General features: G+C 42.8%; 1 protein-coding gene across 1 annotated transcript in view; it reads right to left on the bottom strand.

The window, feature by feature from the left end:
- The window catches only part of lama5 (laminin, alpha 5), a 262,194-nt gene that overhangs the window by 36,367 nt on the left and 204,291 nt on the right, over positions 1-21,536 (bottom strand). Inside the window, exons 46-60 of the mRNA XM_041204512.1 lie at positions 19,547-19,647; positions 18,035-18,215; positions 15,480-15,623; positions 15,230-15,381; positions 14,665-14,775; positions 14,455-14,566; positions 12,725-12,892; positions 10,829-11,025; positions 10,015-10,131; positions 8,226-8,380; positions 7,414-7,555; positions 6,029-6,131; positions 5,825-5,941; positions 2,274-2,459; positions 14-153 (exon numbers count right to left, since the gene is read on the bottom strand). Coding sequence (XP_041060446.1) covers positions 14-153; positions 2,274-2,459; positions 5,825-5,941; positions 6,029-6,131; positions 7,414-7,555; positions 8,226-8,380; positions 10,015-10,131; positions 10,829-11,025; positions 12,725-12,892; positions 14,455-14,566; positions 14,665-14,775; positions 15,230-15,381; positions 15,480-15,623; positions 18,035-18,215; positions 19,547-19,647 — 2,126 coding nt within the window. The remainder of the gene's footprint in view (positions 1-13; positions 154-2,273; positions 2,460-5,824; positions 5,942-6,028; positions 6,132-7,413; positions 7,556-8,225; positions 8,381-10,014; positions 10,132-10,828; positions 11,026-12,724; positions 12,893-14,454; positions 14,567-14,664; positions 14,776-15,229; positions 15,382-15,479; positions 15,624-18,034; positions 18,216-19,546; positions 19,648-21,536) is intronic.

Raw genomic sequence — 21,536 nt, forward strand, 5'->3', positions numbered from 1 at the left:
GATAAAAACTTACCTTGTTCGCAGCATTTCTGGCCTGGGAGATTAATACACGAATGCGATCAATACTTGCAGAAATGTTTGAAGTCTGGTTCCGGACTTCCAGTTTATTTAGTTTATCCAGGAGTAGTGGGATGGTTTCATTCAGAGCTGCGACTGTTCAAACAAGAGACAGAAACTTTTAAAACAACAAAACTATCCAATAAAATAAACTGTGAACGGTTAACTAGTCACAAATAATCCCCTGCTTGGGACTCAGGATCACTTTTGACACTGCTGTAGGGCTGATTTTCCTGACCATTCAGACCCAATTTTAACTCTGTGTAAGCAAATGAGTTTTGGAGGAGGTAAAATTTGGCCCTTCTTCTCAGGGAAATGACTACTCCCCAAATTCAAAGATCAGAGGAAAAGAATGTTGCTCGAAGACTTCCTGAGCCACCTGAATGACAGAGCAGAGACCTAGCAAGGGTTAACTCCAGTAAACTGTTGAGGAGTTATTCTAGGCCTCCACCTCAATTTCTTCACATTGCAGCCCAGGATGTCCAAGAAACTGCTGCTGGGGCTTACACTGGGATCCCCCTGAACTCAACTCGTGTTAGGGGTTCCAAGCAACTAACCAAAGAGTAGCTTGAGAAACCATCTAAGTTGGCCTGTTAAATCCCTAGACCTTCGGATCTGCTCTCCAACATCAACAGTCAGAAATTCCCATAGCCAGCAGCAAGGCCTGCTGCCGCAGGTATGCAGTGTCTGTCCAGCACCAGGACAGAGGAAGGACCAATGGAAAGAGGGCGACTGGAAGAAGAGAAAATGGGTGACTTGCATGCCTTCTACTGCTGATAAAGAATGTTAGGAAGAATAATAACACTACGGCCTCCTAGCTGTGCTGCACACTATTTGGCTCACAATAAATGATCTGTTCTGTTTATACCCTGGACGGAAGATGAGGGTAACAGGATCCCGCTGTTGGTCAAAAGATGAAAAGAAAAAATAATACAAGGCTATGTTCTGGGCAGGGAGCTGCTCTTGAATAGGAGAATGGGTCATAGGGGTCTGTACATCAAGTTAGTGATGCTCCCAATTTCCTAGTGATTAATTTTGCTCACTTGAAAACTGGGAATGTCAAGAATTAGTTTCACCTTCCCATCTTCACTGGACTACAGCCGGCAAAATTTATCCTTAAACCTCACTGATATTTGCTTTCAACTCGAGGTACTGTGCGTGCTTTAGAACCTTTGGCAGCAAAAACAGAATAAAAACAACAAAATATAATCAATCATTTCTGGGGAGAATTTTCTCTTTGGCATGCAGGGGGCGGGTCTTGCATGCTGAAGCATAAAATGACGTATGGTGACATTGGGCGTGTGTCCCTACTTCACCATGTGTCGTTCCGATCTTCCGTTCGGCAGGCACACACCGGAGTCGGCTGCGCACCCGCCGAACTGTCAAAGGCCTGTTAAGGCCATTAATCAAATTGACAGGACTACCTGTCCAACCTTAAGGTTGGCGGGCAGGTGAAGAGCCTGAGTGGCCTTTGCGTTTTGCATGAAACCTCATCCACGGGCTTCATGAGGTTTCATGAAGTTTTTATTAAACAAATAAAAAAATTTTATGAAAATTCATAAACATGTCCCAGCTCATGTGACTGTCACATAAGGAGACATGTCTGAATAATTTTCTTTTTTCCCAACTTTAAAACTGAACTTAATCTCCCTGAGGCAGCTCCGTGCCTCGGAGATTTCTGCCCTCTTCTGCGTGCATGCGTGAAAGAATGCAGGCCCCGACTCTCCCTCCTCCCCCCGCCTGCACAGGTAATGCTGAGCGGTACCGGGCGCACGTCACGCTGGACGGACTTTAATTGGCCTGCCCGCGTAAAATGGCAGCGCCTAGTCGATCACGGGTGGCGATCGGCTCCGTGCCCACCCGAAAGCCAGAGGATTCTGCCCCTGAAGTTGGCATCTTTAGGCTTCACCACAATGTGCTTTGCTCCGATCTGCTGTGAGTTATGTTTTGTTACGCTTTTTCATTTTATAGATCTGTGGTAGATGGATTTGCTCGGGACTAGTGCTAAACATATCAACCATCAAGCATACACAATTGAATGAAATGGAAACATTATTACAGATATATAATCAATGATGGAAAATTAGAATTAAACACTTTTGGACAATTGGTCTCACAGTAACTTCACTCCAGACCCTCCTACAATAAAACTATACTACCCGGTAATTATTCTAAACTGCTTTATTGTATGCATGTGTGATGTAGTTGCCGCATACCAGATTTATTTGCTTCTTGGAGAGTTTTGTTAAAATCCTCACTGTCAGTAGGCATTCCCCCATATTTCTCTTTCCATTGCTCGAGGTTCTTTTTCATAGGCACCAGAGCGTTCTGCACATCCACAGCTGTCCTGTTCGCAGCAGCAGCTACACGCTTAGCACTTGCAATACTATCAACAATATCTCCTGCAAGGAAAACAGAACTCTGAGTGTGATGGCATGCACAAGATCAGAGGGCTAACAGCAAGGCACATCTAAAAATAAATAACGGGCTCTTGGGTCAAATCCACTCAGCGTTCCCTACTCCATTCATAACTCATCTGTTAAGGTAGTTGTCACCCACTACAACTCTTGATGGCTTGCAGTTGGACGGAGTTTGACACTGAAGCTTCCTAATTGTGGAATCAATTGCAAATACAAGCACATGGAGGGAGGAAGGACGACCCTTGTTGTGGACTGGACTATCTAACACTTAACAGCAACTACCTGTGTCTGTATAGTGCATTTAACATGGTGAAACTACCCTAGAGTCTTTACAGGAGCGCTACGAACAAAACTTGACACTGAACCGCATTAGGAAATATTAGGACAGACGACCAAAAGCTGGGTCAAAGACCTGAGTTTCAAGGAGTGACATAAAGGAAGGAAGAGAGGCAAAGAGGTTTAGGGAGGGTATTCCACAGCTCGGAGCCTAGGCAGCTGAAGGCGCAGCCACCAATGGCGGAGTGATTAAATATCCAAGCTTTGGCTGACAAATGGCAAGTAACATTTGCACCACACAAGTGCCAGGCAATGACCATCTCCAACAAGAGAGAGTCTAACAATTTCCCCTTGACGTTCAATGGCATTACCATCACTGAATCCCCCACTATCAACATTCTGGGGGTTACCACTGACCAGAAACTGAACTGGACTAGCCATATAAATACTGTGGCTACAAGAGCAGGTCAGAGACTCAGAATCCTGTGGCGGGTAACTCACCTCCTGACTCCCCAAAGCCTGTCCACCATCTACAAAGCACAAGTCAGGAGTGTGATGGAATATTCCCCACTTGCCTGGATGAGTACAGCTCTAACAACACTCAAGAAGTTTGACACCATCCAGGATAAAGCAGCCCGCTTGATTGGCACCCCATCCACAAACATTCACTCCCTCCACCACTGATTCACAGTAGCAGCAGTGTGTACCATCTACATGATGCACTGCAGGAACGCACCAAGCCTCCTCAGACAGTAGCTTCCAAACCCATGACCTATACCATCCAGAAAGACAAGGGCAGCAGATACATGGGAACACCACCACCTGAGTGCCCATCCAAGCCACTCACCATCCTAACCGTTTTTTTATTAATTCACAGGGTGTGGACTTCATTGGCTGAGCCAGCATTTATTGCCCATCCCTAGTTGCCCCTGAGATGGTGGTGATGAGCTGCCTTCTTTAACCACTGCAGTCCATGTGGTGTAGGCACACCCACAGTGCTGTTAGGAAGGGAGTTCCAGGATTTTGACCCAGTGACAGTGAAGGAACGGCGATGTATTTCCAAGCCAGGATGGTGAGTGGCTTGGAGGGAAACTACCAGGTGGTGGTGTTCCCACTTATCTGCTGCCTTTGTCCTTCTAGATGGTAGTGGTTGTGGGTTTGGAAGGTGCTGTCTAAGGAGCCTTGGCGAGTTGCTGCAGTGCATCTTGTAGATGACACACATTGCTGCTACTGTGCGTCAGTGGTGGAGGGAGTGAATGTTTGTGGAAGGGGTGCCAATCAAGCAAGGCAGGCGGTGGCATAGTAGAATTGTTAAGATGATTAATGTCAATCAGGACAGGACAGTTTGCTTGTTTGGCACTCTTGTCACTACACTCAATATGAACCCTTCTTCTGCAGTACGTACGACCTGTTAGTTGCACTGCAGCAACTCATCAAGGTTATTTCAACAGCCCTACCCTCACTTGCAACCTTGACCACTGAGGACAAGGTAGATAAAATAAATTATACGTTCAACCAACAGGCCATGTCACAGCAATGTTGTGACAACCCCATGTCATTCTCTTTTGATAATGTCAGTCTTTCCCTGTCTGACATAAATTAAGCTCAGAGCTCAGTTCAGTTGGTGTTATTTGTATTGTGCTTGTATTTGTTCAGCTGCCTAAAGTATTTCTGTACCATAACATCAAAATATGGGAATTCTCCATTCACCACCTGGAGATCCTCTTCACTTTGCAGCTTCCACCATAGCCCTAAAACCTTTATATATAGATAATGAGATTTGGGGTCTCTCCACTGAATATGCTCTTAATATCCTGTGCCATCGCCCATAGCTAGACTTCAAAAGGACTGTAATATTGCATGTGGAGTTATCTTGGTGTGGACTCTTACTTTGGGCATAATGTTTCCATAGACACTTTCCTTTTAATATGAGTTAATAAGAGCCATCTGGGATCTATATCTGTGTAGTACTTCCTCTAGTATCCCACAGGTACCTGCTGGAACTGGAGAGTGAATGAGTGACCAAGTTATCTAGGTTTCATTCATTTGTTACCTCCTTTTGTTTTTGGAAGTTCCCCTCCAAGCCACCCACCATCCTGACTTGGAAATATATCACCGTTCCTTCACTGTTGCTGGGTCAAAATCCTGGAACTCTCTCCCTAACAGCACTGTGGGTGCACCTACACCACATGGACTGCAGCAGTTCAAGAAGGCAGCTCACCACCACCTTCTCAAGGGCAGCTAGGGATGGCCAATAAATGCTGGCCCAACCAGTGAAGCCCACATCCCGTGAACGAATAAAAAAAAGAGGTAGCAAATGAATGAAAGGTAGATAACTCAGGGGGTCTACTACATAGACCCATGACAGCTCTTATTAACTCCAACATCGTGGTGATTAATTTGATAGAGCTGGAATTTCAGTAGAAGTCTAATCTGGTTATGGGACTTAATCAAAGAGCTAGACTCAGCCTTTGTGATCATGAAACACCAGATTGTCCTAAAAACCTGTCAAGTTCATTAATGTCCTAAAGGGAAAGGAATCTGCTGTCTAGTCTGTGTGACATCAGAACCACAACAACGTACGTGACTCTTAACTGCTCTCCGGAATCGTATAATAAGCCGCTCAGTCATACTTAAAAGGTGGATCACCACCAGATTCTTAAGGGCAATAAATACTGATCTTGCCTGTGATGTTGACATCCCATGAATGGATAAAAAATTAGGCAAATGCCTTTGCTTGTTAGATAAAGATAGAAGGGACATTTTGCAACCACTTCATATTTAGGATTCCAGAAAAATATCGGCTCTACAAGTCTGTGGGAACCAGAATTGACAGTTTAAATTGGGAGTTGGCTCCTAGCACTAGACTTCTGGAATTTAACTCAAAACCCAATGTAGTGGTTGCTCATGATAAACCTGTAACTGTAAACTTGTTATTTTAATGCCAGGCAGAAATAGTGCATTCAGAGGAGGTGCCTGGGAAATGGTTAATCAGTTGCAGTTACAAAGATGGTTGGTTTTATTTATTGCATTTACCTCCGATAAAAACTCACAGCAGAAACATGACAAACCTCTATTAATGCCTTTCAGCATATTTTGAACAGACGTCAGCTGACCAAGGAGTTGTTTCTTCTTGGCTTTTGCATTATTCAGCTGCTCCTTTGAGGCTCTCAGTTTAGGCTTCAGTTCTGTGACAAGACAGCAAAAGCATTTGATTGCACTCATCAGCAAAAAAAAAAGCTTCTGTTAGACCAGGGGACTTGATCATCACCTACCATCTTCTGATTTCTTCAGAGCTTTTTTAGCATCTTTCTCAAGCAGGGCGCCTGCCTTCTTCAAGTCAGCAGCTTGACGAGCCAGGTCTTCATCCATGACTTGCTGAAAAGCAGTTTGCAAAAATATATTCAAGTGAAACAGCTAACTCTTCATTTATTTCCACCAGCAGAAAGTTCAATAACTGGGGCGGGGGATGGACATTAAAGTAGTTGGCAGAAGGACTAGAGGAGAGGAGAGTTGGGTAGTAATCTTTTTTCATCCAGAGGGCAGTGGAGGACTGGAACTCTCTGTCTGAAAGGGTGGTAGAGGCAGAATCCCTTATCACATTTAGAACACACTTGGATATGCACTTGAGGCACTGCAAACTGCAGGGCTATGGACCAAGAACCTGAACGTGGGGTTAGGCTGGATAGCTTTTTCTCAAATTGGCATGGGCTGCATAGGCTGAAGGGCCTCATGCTGTACCGACAGGAACAGTAGGTGGAGAACGTATTGGAAGACACATCTGTATATTTTGGAAGCATTAGAAGATTTTCTGTGGAACTGTTCACTGAGCTGGAGTAAATGTTGTTTTATAAAGTTGAATTGTCAACAAGAGTGGGAGAGGAAAAATGATACAGAAAATTAATGCAACACAGAGGTGTGCACGCTCTATGCTACTTTTTTAAATATTGCCAGTTGATAGTCTGTGGATTTTTATAGTCACCTGAAGATGACATTTCATTCTGAAGTGCAGATATTTGGGCCAGAGTTATTTTGATAACAAGAGGTTATTTAAATCTATTTTAAAATCATAATTCCAGTCACTTTTATATTTCCATTACAAATGGCTACATTGACAATGAGAATTGGTGTTGTAAATTTGTCATGCTGTAATCACACCCACCCAGCGGTAATGGTGGAGGGCAAGCGTGTAATTAGAGGCCCACATCAGCACACATTTACTGTCAATGAGAAATTGGCTGATTCCCAAATGGAGGTAATCCTGGGGAAGGGGATTTGCTCAGCCTAATAGCAGCATTTGGTTTTATTTCAAATTTTCCAGGGTGGTTTTGAGAGTAGCCTCTGGGAGTCTACTTACACAGCTCACTGCTTGCTATAAAAAGGCAGAGCATGCATGATGCATTTCCACCCACTTGTAACTCAAGATTCCAACTGGGATCCTATGAACTTCGTAGAACTCTGATTTGAATGTTACAAGTGGCCTTCTGCCTTTAACAGGCAGGGCGGCCCTCAGGGCCCTGCCCAAGATGGCAGTGGCTGAAGCAGGAGCATAAATGGCTCAACACTATTTCTAGGACACAGCCACCCAAGTAGTGTGAGGCCCCACTGGTAAAAGGAGAGTATTCCAATCTTCCACCTAATCTGAAACTTCCCATTTTACCTTTAGAGCCTTCATAGCTGCGTTATCGGCCTCCTTTGCTGCAGTCCTGGCTCTTTCCACTGCCTCAATTATACCAGCATATGCATTGGAAGCATTCACTGCTCGTTGAATAAACCCACCTTGGTTTGTGTCTTCAATTGCCCTGTCAATGGCCACAAGATGAGATTTATTTAGGTACTATTAAATGCCTGTCAGCTCTCTAAATATTCCATACTGCTAACAGAATAACTTGGTATACTGGTTTTGGGTTTTCCAAAAACAAACCACCGTTAAATAGAAAGTCAAGTTAGAAAACATGAAAACCGCTTGGGAACTTTCATTACTTCAATCATACAGGTAACCGTGATGCAACCTATAGCCACACGTTCATCCACCACAATCCCACCTCCCCCCCCCGCCCCCCGAGCTTACTAAGTTAAAGCATTAGCTTCATCTTTTGGAAATCATCAAACAAGTTTACGAAGAAATGTTCTGAAATCGCTATAAACTGTTATTTGGAAAACCATGCAATAGTTTTACCACAGGCCGTCCGGGTGTTGGACAGATGACCCAAATTGAAACCAGGGCAGTTTATAAGAGGGGCAGCTGATGTGCTATGGCAGTTTTAACCCAAGTGGGAAGCTGAGAGTCTAACGTCATAAGCAGACCCAGCTATAGATCGGTGAGCCAGTCAGATATCACAAAAGCATAGTAAGAGAACAGCTTCTGTGCAGGGCGGGCAAAAATGACTTTGCTTTCCAATGATCTAACCCAAAGCCATGGGCTGCCTACAAGCAGTGATAACATTTTCAACTACTTCTAAATGAATTTACCTGGACAAATTTTTCGCAAGCTCATGCAGGAACTGTGCATGCTCCTCAGCACGCTCAATAATTGGAATTTTGCTGCTGGCTGGTGAGAAATTTTTCACTTTTTCAATGAGAGGCCTTCTGGCTCCATCCAACATTGCAGCAAGTCTCTCATATTCCTGGTTACCGAGAAAACAAAAGTTAAATACTGTCAATGCAAACCCAATTTTAATTTTCAACTTTAAAGAAATCACTAGTGTCAACTTGGCTCCGTTGATAGTGCTCTAACATCCCAAGTCAAAGTTGTGAGTTCAGGCCCCACATCTGGACTTAAGCACCTCGTCTAGCCAGAGGTTCTTTCCTTCAGATGAAGCATCTGCCTATTGTTGATAGCCCTGCTGGATGTAAAAATCCTATGGTGCTAATCAAGACAGACCAGAGCTTTCTGACATATTTAGATTATGATAAGGTGAGATGTAAACACAATTCTTTCTAATGTGGATAGGGTTATTTTGAACAGTAAAAACTGAGCTCATCCTCATGGTAATATTTAAAAGCATTAAATGTCTCTTTGCTGCAGACAGCAAATCTGATTCAGCAATTCCGGGCTAGCAGAGAGCATGGTTAAAAGAGTCGGTACCATTTGTACCCTTATCTTTTGACCTGGTCTCCCCAAGAGCTACAAGTGCAGGATTGAGGAATTAACCTGGGAAGATCAGCTGAGTCTCTATTAACTCAACTGGAACTACACTGTACAGCATAGAAACATAAAAAAAAGAGGTGTAGGCCATTCAGCCCTTCGAACCTGCTCTGCCATTCATTATGATCATGGCTGATCATCCAACTCAATAGCCTGCTCCCGCTTTCCCCCCATAGCCTTTGATTCCTTTCACCCCCAAGAGCTATATCTAACTCCTTCTTGAAAACATACAATCTTTTGGTCTCAACTACTTTCTGTGGTAGTGAATTCCACAGGCTCACCACTCTCTGGGTGAAGAAATTTCTCCTCATCCCAGTCCTAAATGGTATACCCCATATCCTCAGACTGTGACCCCTGATTCTGGACTCCCCCACCATCGGGAACATCCTTCCTGCATCTACCCTGTCTAGTCCTGTTAGAATTTTATAGGTTTTTATGAGCTCCCGCCTCATTCTCCTGAACTCTAGCAAATATAATCCTAACCGACTCAATCTCTTCTCATATGTCAGTCCCACCATCCCAGGAATCAGTCTGGTCAGGAATCAACTGGGTGACGATCAGCATCAAACTGAACAGTGCAGATCAGGATAGTCCTGGGTTCAGACCTTAGTTTATACATAGTGCCTGGATCTCTGCTGAAGTGGCAGTGCTGACAGCTGGCTTCAGCGTCCTTATGATGTAGAAGGAAATGTTCAGTCAGAGCTCCTGCTCCTGATTGTTTTCCAGTCACACACTGTTGTAGAAAGTGCACATGATAAGGCATCAAGCACCTGCCATGAAATTCTGCATGGTCAAAACACCCTGCTGCTTCTTATTATCCACTCTCACATATAAAGAGCAGTTAATGAGATACTAGAAAGCACCAGCACCCATGCATCTGTATCTCAATATGTTGAAAAGGGGAAAAAAAACTGGGTGACGATCAGATTGACCAAATGAACAATAAAAATGAATCAGTCTGATTTTGCAATGCAGGAAATTGAGGCCCATTCTACCTGTTTGGTGCAGATCATAGTCTGGTGCAGATCATAGTCTGGTGCTACAGACCAACCACTATTGAGTCGAATCAATTAACTCTGGGCTGGTAATTATTGCAAGATCAGTGTCACTTACCTCCTTTGCAATGTCCAACATCCGGTGGAGGTCTGAAACCTGTGCTAAGGAATCATTTGCCATTTTCAACACTTCCATTACTCGCTTGTGCTGGTTCTCCAATTCTTCAACTTTTTGCTGCGAGCAAATTGAGAAATGTTACGGATTCCAGTTGCTAACGAAAGCAGCATTCTTTTGAAATAGTAAGTAGAATGCAGTCACACTCTACTACAAAGCATGTGGGTTGTGTCGTGCTTTATTATCGCATTGGAGGAAGCATCTCTAACACCTCTCTCCTAGAAGGGGCTTGCTATGCCTTTACTGGCTGAAACTGAAAGGAAATCTGACCCTTAATACACAGGGCAAAGTAGTAAAATATGCCATTTAAGTGGGGGATTCAGGGAGATGGTGGCATAGTGGCAATATGGTTGGACTTGTAATTGAGAGACAAGGCTAATGTTCTAGCGACACGGGTTCAAAATCCACCATGGTAGCTGGTGGAACTTAAAGTCAATTAATAAATCTGGAACATAAAGTTAGTGATGTTGCATGATACTATCAATGTCTTAAAAACCCATCTGGTTCACTAATGTCCTTTAGGGAAGGAAATCTGCTGTTCTTATCTGGTTTAGCCCACATGACTCCAGGCCTACAGCAATGTGGTTGACTCTTACTTGCTCTCAAGGGCTATTAGGGATGGGCTTGCCAGCGATGCTACAGCCCGTGTAGGAATAAATTTTTTAAAATTCAGTAATGAAGCCTTCTCAAAGTGCCACCAGGCCAAATGAGGCAAAAAATCTGGAGAAACCGGAAAAACGAACACACAAAATCTTACCTTGCTCTCTGCCAGTAAAAGCTCATTGATTTTGTTCTTTTCATTAGCTTGTCCAGTTTTATTAACTGCTTCATTAAGGGCATCCCTAAGGTCCATCATGTCAGAATGATGCTTCAGCAGCTTATCGCTGATGGTTTCAAGAAAATCCTTAATATCTTGTAACGGTTTCTCCAGCTGCTTCTCGATTAGTTCAAGAACTGAAACAGCAAGCAGAAAAGAGGTTACAAAACTAGCTCGGTCCAGTGCTTCCACAGCTCAAGTACTACCTAATCTATTGATGGAAAGCGCGCCTTTTTAAAGGAGAAATAATTTTCTCCTTGCTCTCGTGACTCACGGGGGTGAATTTTTCAGTTGGCGGGTGGGCTGCTTGAGAGCGTGCGTGAAGCCGATTGCCGCCCGCAACTGGCTGCGCGCCGCCATTTTACGCAGGCGGGCCAATTAAGGCCTGCCCAGCGTAATGTGCGGCCGGTAGCGCTCAGTGCTCCGTGTCAGGGTGGGGAGAGGAGGGAAAGTCGGGGCCTGCGCTCTTTCGCAGCTCTGTGCCTCAGGGAGGTTAAGTTGATAATGAAACTTCTAAATAAATAAAGTAAAAATTTATTTAAACGTGTCCCATAACGTGGCAGTGTCACATGATCTGGGACATGTTTGTGAAGTTTTGAAAACGTATTCAATTTTTTTTTTTAAAACCTTCAGGAAACCTCGTCCGGCTCGTGGAGGAGGTTTCCTGAAAAACGCGGAGGCCGCTTGGGCTCTTTGCCTGCCCACCAACTTTAAGGTTGGACAGGCAGCATTGTTAATATGGTTAATTACTTTTTTAATGGTCTTAATAGGCTGTTGACAGTTTGGCAAGTGCGCAGTCGACTCTGGCGCGCGCCCGCCAAATGAAAGGTCGAAATGACGTGTCGGGCCCACCTTTGCATGCCAATGGCAATATTCTGGCCACGTTGACAGATGTTTGGGTGTGTGTATGAGCATCCATTGGTATAGCTCTCTGGGGTTTAAAAGCACTGGTCCAAATAATATGGCCCAATTTGCTTCCCTTTCTCACATGGCTCTTGATAGAATTACTGATCAATTACCTTGTCCCCATCCCTGGCTAAAGATTTTGAAAGAACTGAAATTTAGCGTTATTATCCTCGTGTCTCCTGCCCCTCCACTAAGAGAATGCAAAGGAAAGTTGTCCAGAAGCAGGGACAGCTCAGCAGAAAAGGCTCCAATAAAAATATAAAAGCCATAGCTTTACCCCCTCCTGTGGAAGTAGCACACTTAGGACGTGTCCATAGTGGCATGATTGAAAGTGAGAACGGTCATGTGACACAGATAGACATACGGTAACATGTTGAAGTAATACTGAATGCTGCTAAGAGAAGTCATTACTCTGAACCACAGGCTGAAGCCAAATGTTCAGTGGGCAAAACTATTTCAAGAATATGGCAAAATTTGCTATTATTTGCCAAGGAATATGGCACCACAGAAAATATCAATATTATCATAAGTGTTGCCTTCATCCTCCAATTTTATTTGGCACTTCCCTCCTTTCACCAGCCAATCAAGTGCAACTTTCCACTAACTTTATTGATTTAAGATACCGATTGTCATGCTGTATGGGCCGTAAGGTAATGGATCACTGACTCAATCCTACTTACTGTAAATAGACCAGAGCTATCTGTTAGGTGACTGTCAATTGGAATTTCTATTCTATCATTCAATACAAAGTTCCTGTACAAACAATTAATATGTTCATGTTACATTCCTAACATTTTACACTGGCATTAATGCAGTTAAAATAAGTGGTTAATGCATAAAGTTACCATACCTAGGAATGAAGCAAATTAAATAGTCACGCATTAACTTTGCTAATCGAAACTTCCAATCATACATGTCTGATGTACTCACGTTTCTTTGCTTCACTTTCCTCTTTCTCAGCCATATCTTGCTGACTGCTGAAATCTCGGTTTCTCATTTCTTTCAATAGTGTCTCAACCTCAGCAAGTTTCCTTACAAATTCCTCAGTAGATGGCATGCTTGTGTTCAACTTTGTCTTGTTCATCTGGTCAATCAGATCTGAAAAAAAATTTCAAGGGGAATTCAGTTCAATTCAAGGGGAATTTTATCCTTTCCTAAATTAAACAGGAGTCACAAGATTTCAACAACGAGCATGGAAACAGGTCCCAGTGGGGCAAATGTCTCTGTAGAAGAATGAATCTGAATGTGATTACACATGGCAGATTCATCAAGGCAGCCAACTAAGAGGCTGTTTTAAGAAATAAAATTGGAAAATTATGTGGCAGGGAGTTAAGAGTTCCTATAGTCACCATGTGTAACAGTGTTGGAAATAAGTTTTATGACTTGCTAGTGAAATTGTGAAAGAAAATTACAAAAATGTTATAAGAAATACTGAACATAGGAAACTTGCACAAACATGCATGAAGCTATCGGCTACACACAGCTACCCGAAGGAACTTTCTCCAGGGTTGGTCAGCATCTGGAAGAAGAAAGTTTAAAAAAAAAACTTGCATTTTATAATGTCTGTCATATCCTCAGGACATTTGAACATACTTTCATTTCCAAAACGTAGACTGCTGGTTTGAAGGCAAACACAATGGCCGACATCTACACCTGGCAATGGGATGAATGTGGTGTTAGCTAAGGCACAAATGTTAGCCGGGGAACGCCCCAGCTCTTCTTTAAATAATGCCATGGGATCTTGGGACCTTCTAACTTTGTCGTGGTTCATTGGTTCATCTGAGAGACTACACGTCTGACTTGAGACTTGGTCCTGCAAACTCTGAGAGGGTGACAACACTGTGGTATCCATTTTCCAATCCACGCTCTCTTCAAGCATGACTGTCCACTGGAAGTGCAGGATAATTGAATTTACCTGCACGTTTAAAGGCCAGAATTTTATTAATGAGGTTAATAAATAATATAATGGAAATGCATTAGTGGTGGAACTTTGCAAGGTTTATTTGTAAATATAGCCACATCTGGGAGACTGGCAGGTGGGAAGTGGGGTAGGAAGAGCTGGAATAAGCTTCAAAGCTGGGAATATATCCTGCTAGAGGCCCATTAGGAAACTTTTCCTTCTTGAGCCAGTTAGGATCTCTCGCAAATCACTACTTCTCTCTTGGACTCTCAAAAAACTAACTTAAGTCTATCAGGCTGATGTTGCCTGAATTGTTTTAACAATAAGGTCAGGAGTGGACAGTTGTAGAGAAATATGAAACAGGTAGAAACAGGTGCTTCAAGCATGTGAGTGCCAGGAAATACTATTGACCTTCTGCTAATATCAAGCCCAAGTGCCTAGATAACCTAGGAACCTCATCAATTAGGTTTGTTATCTACAGATAAGTCACCAAAAGGAAAGGGCGATTAGACTTGGTGTAGATGCCACTGGACAATGGAAGAGACATAGTTCCTAAGTCCGCTCCCCTCTATTGATGTTACTGAAGGCCAGTCTAGGATAGGCTCTGCTGTGAGGGGAGAAAAGGCTTTGTAATGGCCCACAAGAGTGTCGATATTCATAGTTTTGCATCATTCATATATTCTTCGGGCGTGGAAAAGTTCAGCAAATAATTGTGCTTCCAGAGACACGACCATATTTAAAATGAAGCAAAGCAATTTACCTAAAATGTGCCTTTTGAGGTCTGTGATATTATTAAGCAGGCCACTAGCATGCTGGTGGGTTCCATCAACACTTTCTCCCAGTCCCACAGCCTTCTTGTTTATCATGGTGACCTGGATAGAAAGGTGAGAAGAGGAAGAGAGGGGTCAGTGAAAGGTGTCTGTAATAGAATAGCGTGCAACTGAAGGACTTTTCCAACGAGATCACTTGCCTTTTCTTTAAATGCTTCCAAATCTTGTGTTAGATTCATGCTGTCAGTCTCCAGCTCATCAGTGTGAACTTTTGTTTGATCTTGTGATCCGCGATATCTGATTAGCTCATCCTGAAGAAATAGCAGCACAGCATACTCATTGGTTAAAAGTCTTTAAAGTAACAAAACAGCATCAATGCAGCAGCCAGAATAACACAAGCCTTCCAAAATGGATTAATAACAATATAAAAATCTCACAACAATATAATGTTCAGCAACAGATGCCTAGATAGCGAAGGGGTGTAACATCGATATTAATCACAGATAAGCATTGAATACAATAGCATAAGAAAGACTCATTTCCTTGCTGCCGGCTGTCAAGGGGGGTGAAATGGTAAAACTGGTGATCTGGTTAAAAAGTAAAAGAGATGGGGCCCTCAGATGAGCAAGTCCAAGACCCTCAATCTACAAAGTTAGCAGCAGTGCGAAAGATTTCTTCATACTGGACCCCCTAATAAAGACGCTCAATTGTGCAGCTCACATGCATGATAGAAACGTAATGATACCACAGGTTAGTGTTACTAACCGCAAGCTGTCCAATGCTATTGTTCAGAGTGTTCATTCGTGTCCATGCGATGGAACTAGCGGTCAAGTTTGAAAGCTGGCCCCTGACCTCAGACAACAATTCAGCTGTCCTGTTGAGATCCTCCAAAAGGACCACCACACAACTATCGCAAGCTGCAAGAAGAACAGTGACAGTTTACTCATTGACTGTTGATGAATGCAACAGAAATATGTTTAGTTTTGAAGAGAAAGGCAGTTGCAAAGCGACTCACGCTCACACTTCATAGAATCTGAGCTGTCAACGACAGGGATCTCATGTGTCTGTAAACAGGTATCACACTGTCTGCCTCCTAAGCCATTGTTGCACGTGCAATCGCCAGTCCGAGGATTACATGAACCCCCATTGCAGTTACACCCTAAAGAAAAAAAAAATTAAACCACAGTTGTAGCAAGTTCAATTCATGTCACCAGTTTGTGGTTTTGCAACATTTCTCTGTTTGTTCTTTGGGCACAAAGACCAAATGCACACAATATCTTTAAACAGTAGACATACAGTAAAATAAAACAATACAACCGCGTTTTCTTGCCTGCGGTTAAAAAATAATATTCATCGCTGCTCTTCTTTTCCAATTCTGATCTTCCCTACACATTGATAAGGAAAAGCTTGAGATCATATTGTCTGCTCTCCATGAAACGCTGTCATTGCTGACTGATTATCGAATGATGGATTATTGTGAACAAGATCCCAAGAAAGGATGAATTTCCTACAAAACAACAGGTGCCAATTGTTCTTGTCCTATCTGCTCATTGTTCCATCTCTTTATTTCATATGCCTCGGCTAAATGTTTCAAGAGACCTGAATCTTAGATTCTGTGCTTTCAGCAGACAATTAAAACAGTGTTAGTTGATATATCAAACACTAAAGTATTCCGGGAATGAACAATGTTTATCCATTTCAATATTTCTAACTACAGTACAAATCTGTAAGCTATAAGTAAAAGAAAACCCAAAAGCTTTGACCAGATGGGATTAAACCAAACCCAAATCCTACAAGATATGCATACATAATTAGGGTACCTTACACACTACTTCAAGCTTCTAAATGATATAATTAGTGACAACATCTGTCCCTTTATTTTTCACAGAGCAAGAAAGACAAAATTTCAATTTCCCATTCCCCTGGTGGCAATGGAGTGTAATAGGTCCAATGCTGCCCAAGGCTGAGGGAGCAGTGCCATTTGGTACAGGCCGTAAGTGTGCATTAGGATATATCACGAATACCTGCCTGATCCATCTGTTGGAAGGGAAAGCTGGCTCGAATGATTCTAGGCCTTTCCAGGGAGGGGCTCATGGGACTCTCACCCAGCTCTGAGATGCTGAGAGTCCCATTGAGACCTTTGGAATTCTCCAGACACATCCTTTTGCTATGGAACAAAGTTTGTCCTTATGGATTGCGTTTTTATGATTCACCAATAACTTTTATATAGCAATGGGACACCAGTTTATGCTCTGGTCTCCCTGAACTGACAGAAAACAGCACGTTGTCAAATTGTGCTGTTTGAGCAAAGGAAAACTAATTCAGGTTGTTTAAAATTACAGAAGCAAAAAGGTACAATAACAGATTAGTTGGTTATAGCCTCTTCTTGTTAGGCAATGCCTCAGGATAGAGGATGACTTGCTTCCACTCTGGTTCAATGGGTTTATCACTCCACTGAACATCCCACCCATTCTTCCAAAACAATAACAAATTAGTTCCCTCTTTAAGCTCTCCAATCCAGCAAACTGAGAGAGTGATGCAATTGCCAACAACTTTCAAATTTGTTCACAGGTTCTGGTAGCTTCCGGTTACAAAACCTGAAACAAAAATCAGCTTCTAAAGGTGCTTCTATCATGGCACCAGCTGAAGTGAATACCAATCCACACCTTGCGTATTGAATCAATACCTTAATGAGCGGTGCTAGGTGAACCTAGGTGATAGCTAGCTGACATACTGAATAAACACCTGGTCTGTATACTGCACACGGCTTAACTCATCCTGTAGACAATGGTGCATAAAAACATCATTTACAAAAAGGCACAGGCCTTTCCTAAACAATATCATATACAAATCAAAACTGATAAATCATTGCCCTTTCAAACATTACAGTATTTGATTGGCCATTGATAAAATGGTTACCAAAGTCCCGACATGATTTATGTTGTACCAACAGACACACACAGTGGCATTCTAATCCCTACTCAGCAAACAGTAACAGAAACTACTTTCAAAATCGTATAATATTTTTAAGTGCCTTGCAGGCAGGTAGAGTAAGAGATTCTTATCACCTGAGACAGGAGAGATCCTCTGGTCAATTGCAATCCATTTATTTTATATTAATTAGTACCTCCACGAAAAAGAAAATTAATTTCATACTAATGTATTAAACATTCATATAACCCCACCCCCAACAGTAATAGCTGTCATTAGAGCGTAGTAACCATTCCACTCCTGGCTTTCATGCAGGTTTAATACAGTACTTACAATGGGAGCTAGTGGAGAAAATCTGACTGAATCCTTTTACTTAAATTAAGGAAAGTAGGCAGAGGTCCAAGACCTCTGAAGCGAGTAGGAGAGTAGATCAGCCACATCAAGTTTGGGTTCACAAGAATGCAAGTTGCAATGGAAAGCAAAAATCAGAAGATGGTGATGAATGCTCCTGTTCTGGCAGAGCAGTTACCCCTAGTTTAAAAAATCAAGCTGATTTGCAGTACTGCTGTGAATGCCAATTTCTGGTGTAAATGGATGAAGTGTTGGATTTCCCCAATCTCCTCTGGTTATGCCACTTACTTCTGCAGCCACTTGAGCTGTAGCCCCAGTACCCTGGGGCACAGTGCTGACACTGGAGTCCAGTCACACCGGGCACGCATGGGCACTGGCCGTTCTGAGAGTCACAGATTTCATTCTGAGAAGCAATGTCACAGGAACACCTCTGGCAACCAGCACAACTGTTGTATCCATAAAATCCAGCCTACACAGAGAAAAAAAAGTGTGAGAAACCAGAGCCACCCATCAGTTCTTGGGTTCATAAATTGAACCGTTCAGAGACAACTGTAGCTACATGGCAACTCCGTGTCACACGTGAAGCATTTTCAAACAAACTAACCGTTGACTTTTCAATAAGGGCCCATTTAACATGGAATGGCCACTTGATGCATTTCTGGTCTTGTCCAGGTTTCCAGAAGGACCAACAACTTATATTTATATAGCACTTATAACATAATAAAATGTCCCAAGGTGCTTCACAGGAGCATTACAAAACAAAACACAACACTGAGCCACATAAGGAGCTATTAGGTCAGGTGACCAAAAGTTTGGTCAAAGACGTAAGTTTTAAAGAGTGCCTTAAAGGAGGAAAGCGAGGTAGAGAGGTTTAGGGAGGGTATTCCAGAGCTTGGGGCCTAGGCAGACGAAAGCATGGCTGCCCATGGTGTAGTAATTAAAATCCAGGGTTCTCAGATGGCTGGAATGAAAGGAGCTCAGATATCTTGGAAGACCGTGGGGCTGGAGTAGGTTACAGAGATAGGGAGAGGCAAGGTCATGAAGGGATTTGAAAACAAGGATGAGTATTTTAATATCAAGATGTTGCTTAACTAGGAGCCAGATACTTCCTCTTAGGAACGGAATGAAAGCAAGTCACACAAGCTCTCTTTCACTTCCCCCTGATATGGTTCCTATAACTCTCCACCAGTAAGGCTTTCTTCGTGTCATTTCTGAGTCTGTTGTAGGCTAATTTATTAGACACTGACTGCCATGATTAACCATTATCATTGCATCATGTGACTATCAAGACGGTGAACCAGATGAACTGAGAAATTTCTAGGTGGAAAAAGCCAATGTTGACACCAGTCATTGACTCTTTGTTCCCTGGAGTTTAGTTTGCATCATAGGGGCAGTAGGGAAAGCCTTTCACCTCCTCCACCCTTTAATTTTTCTTTCCTGTGTGTGGCCTGCTTGTTGCACTGTACGGTTCATCTAAGACTGGTGCACAGCCGTGCACACGCATATCGTAAAGAGAACATTGGTCTGTTCGGCTTGTTTGCTGCACTGTGCAGCACATTCCAGATTGCTATAGTGCCGGGCAGCGTAGAGGGAATATTGCCCTCCAACCTGCCCCTAAACACTTGGCACTTATCCTGGCAAACATTTTTTTTTTTAAAACAAAAAGCATTGTTTTAGCATTTCACTAATGAAGAAACCACTGCTCTTGGATGCAATTTATTCAAAGGTTCAGTCAGAAACATTGACTAATGTTAATGAGAACTGCAATTTCTAAACAGAACTAATGAATACTGCGCTTACCTCACAGTGGTCACAGCGTGCTCCTGTCACACCAGGTTTGCATCTACACTCACCAGTGCTGCCGTCACATGATTCTGTGCCACATGGTGAACAATTACATGCTGCAAATTTATAAAATAAAAGATAATAAATGAAGAAGTTACCAATTTTATTATTATTACAAGGGCTAATCATGAGTTATAACAAATTATGGACTTAAATTTAAAGGTACTTTTATTCCAAAGCAAATTACATGAAACTAACCCACGTAAAACTGATCCCTAATTGACAATAGATTAAAATCTGCTTTGTGCTCACTGATTCATGCTTGCCTGAGTCAGAAAGCTTTGGGTTCAAGTCACTCCAGGACTTGGGCACATAACCCTGTCTGACACATTTAATGTTGTTTGTCCTCCCAGGTATATAAAGAAGATTCTATGGCACTACTTGAAGAGCAGGGGAATTTTTCTCATGTTTATCCCTCAATCAATGCCACTATAGACATAAGTAATCACTTATGGGACCTTGCTGTGGGCAGATTGAATTTTGTAGGCACATATGGGAACCAATAATGGCGTTTAAAAAGCCATTCATTGACTGTAAAATGCTTTGGGATATTCCGAGTAGATGAAAGGCACTATATAAAAAGTGAAATACTCTCTTTTTTTATTTTAATCTATGCAAGGACAAATAGCCAAATATGGTTTAATTATTGTATAAGTTCTAATCAACAACATATTGTATTTATATCATGCCTTTAACTTGGGAAATGCCCCACACTTCACGAAAGTTAGTGATGAGGAATATCACATAGGCAGGAGTGGAAATCTGGCACACTCTCCCCTGCAAGGCTGTGAATTCTGGATCAATTTAAAATTTTCCAAAGGGAGAAATTTTCCTATGGCAGGCGGGCTGGGCAGGAGTGGAGCCGATCACCGCCCACGGTCGGCAGAACGCTGCCATTTTACGCGGGTGGGCCAATTAAAGCCCGCCCAGCGTAATGCGCGGCCGGTAGCGCTCAGCGCTACCTGTGAGGGGAGGAGGGAGAGTCAGGCCCTGCCCGCAATAAGAGCGCAGCAATCTCCCTGAGGCACGGAGCTGCCTCAGGGAGATTAAGTAGATAATAAAACTTTTGAATAAATAACGTTAAAAATTATTTAAACGCCTCATGTGACAGTGTCATATGAGCTGGGGACATGTTTGTGAAGTTTGCACAGTTTATTTAAATTATTTTATAAAACCTTCAGGAAACCTCATCCCGCCCGTGGATGAGGTTTCCTGAAAAACGTGAAGGCCGCTTGGGATCTTTGCCTGCCCGCCAGCCTTAAGGTTGGACATGCAGCGTTGTTAACAAACTAAATTACTGTTCTAATGGCCTTAATAGGCCAACATCACTGCGTGTCATCTTATGTGTCGGCGTGTGGGGTCCACTCCTGAACGCCGATGGCAATATTCTGCCCCAAGACCGATAGTGATAGCTTTTTGGGGTAAGCATATCAAGGGATATGAAGCAGAGGTAGCTAAATGGAGTTGGATTACAGATTAGCCACCATCTAACTGAATGATGGAACAGGACCGATGGGCTTAGTGGTCAGCTCCTGCTCCCATGCCTCAGCGAGTGGCTGCATACCATTGGCTACCAGTTCCACAGGGAAAATTCAACTAGCTCCTGAAAATAACAGAAAATATAGCATAGCCCCTCAACAGCAGATACATTGAAACTGCTTTAGATTTGAAGGTCAGGAACTATTATTTCTTTGATCCATACTAAAATGTACAAAGGAGAGAGAGTACATTTGATCGAAAATACTTAGGTTGGGATCTTCCGTGCCTGCTGGCATCGGGTGCTTTTGGTGGCGTGAGTGGACAATATGGGGAGAAGGCCAGTAATTGGTTTCACAACGTCATGAAACCAGTTTGCGATGGTGCACTCTGCCCACTGATGGCGGGCTGCATTCCCTGTCATCAGACGTTGGGAACCTCATTGTAATACATCAGCATATCATTACAA

Source organism: Carcharodon carcharias, chromosome 14 (assembly GCF_017639515.1).
Source record: "Carcharodon carcharias isolate sCarCar2 chromosome 14, sCarCar2.pri, whole genome shotgun sequence".
Lineage (NCBI taxonomy): Eukaryota > Metazoa > Chordata > Chondrichthyes > Lamniformes > Lamnidae > Carcharodon > Carcharodon carcharias.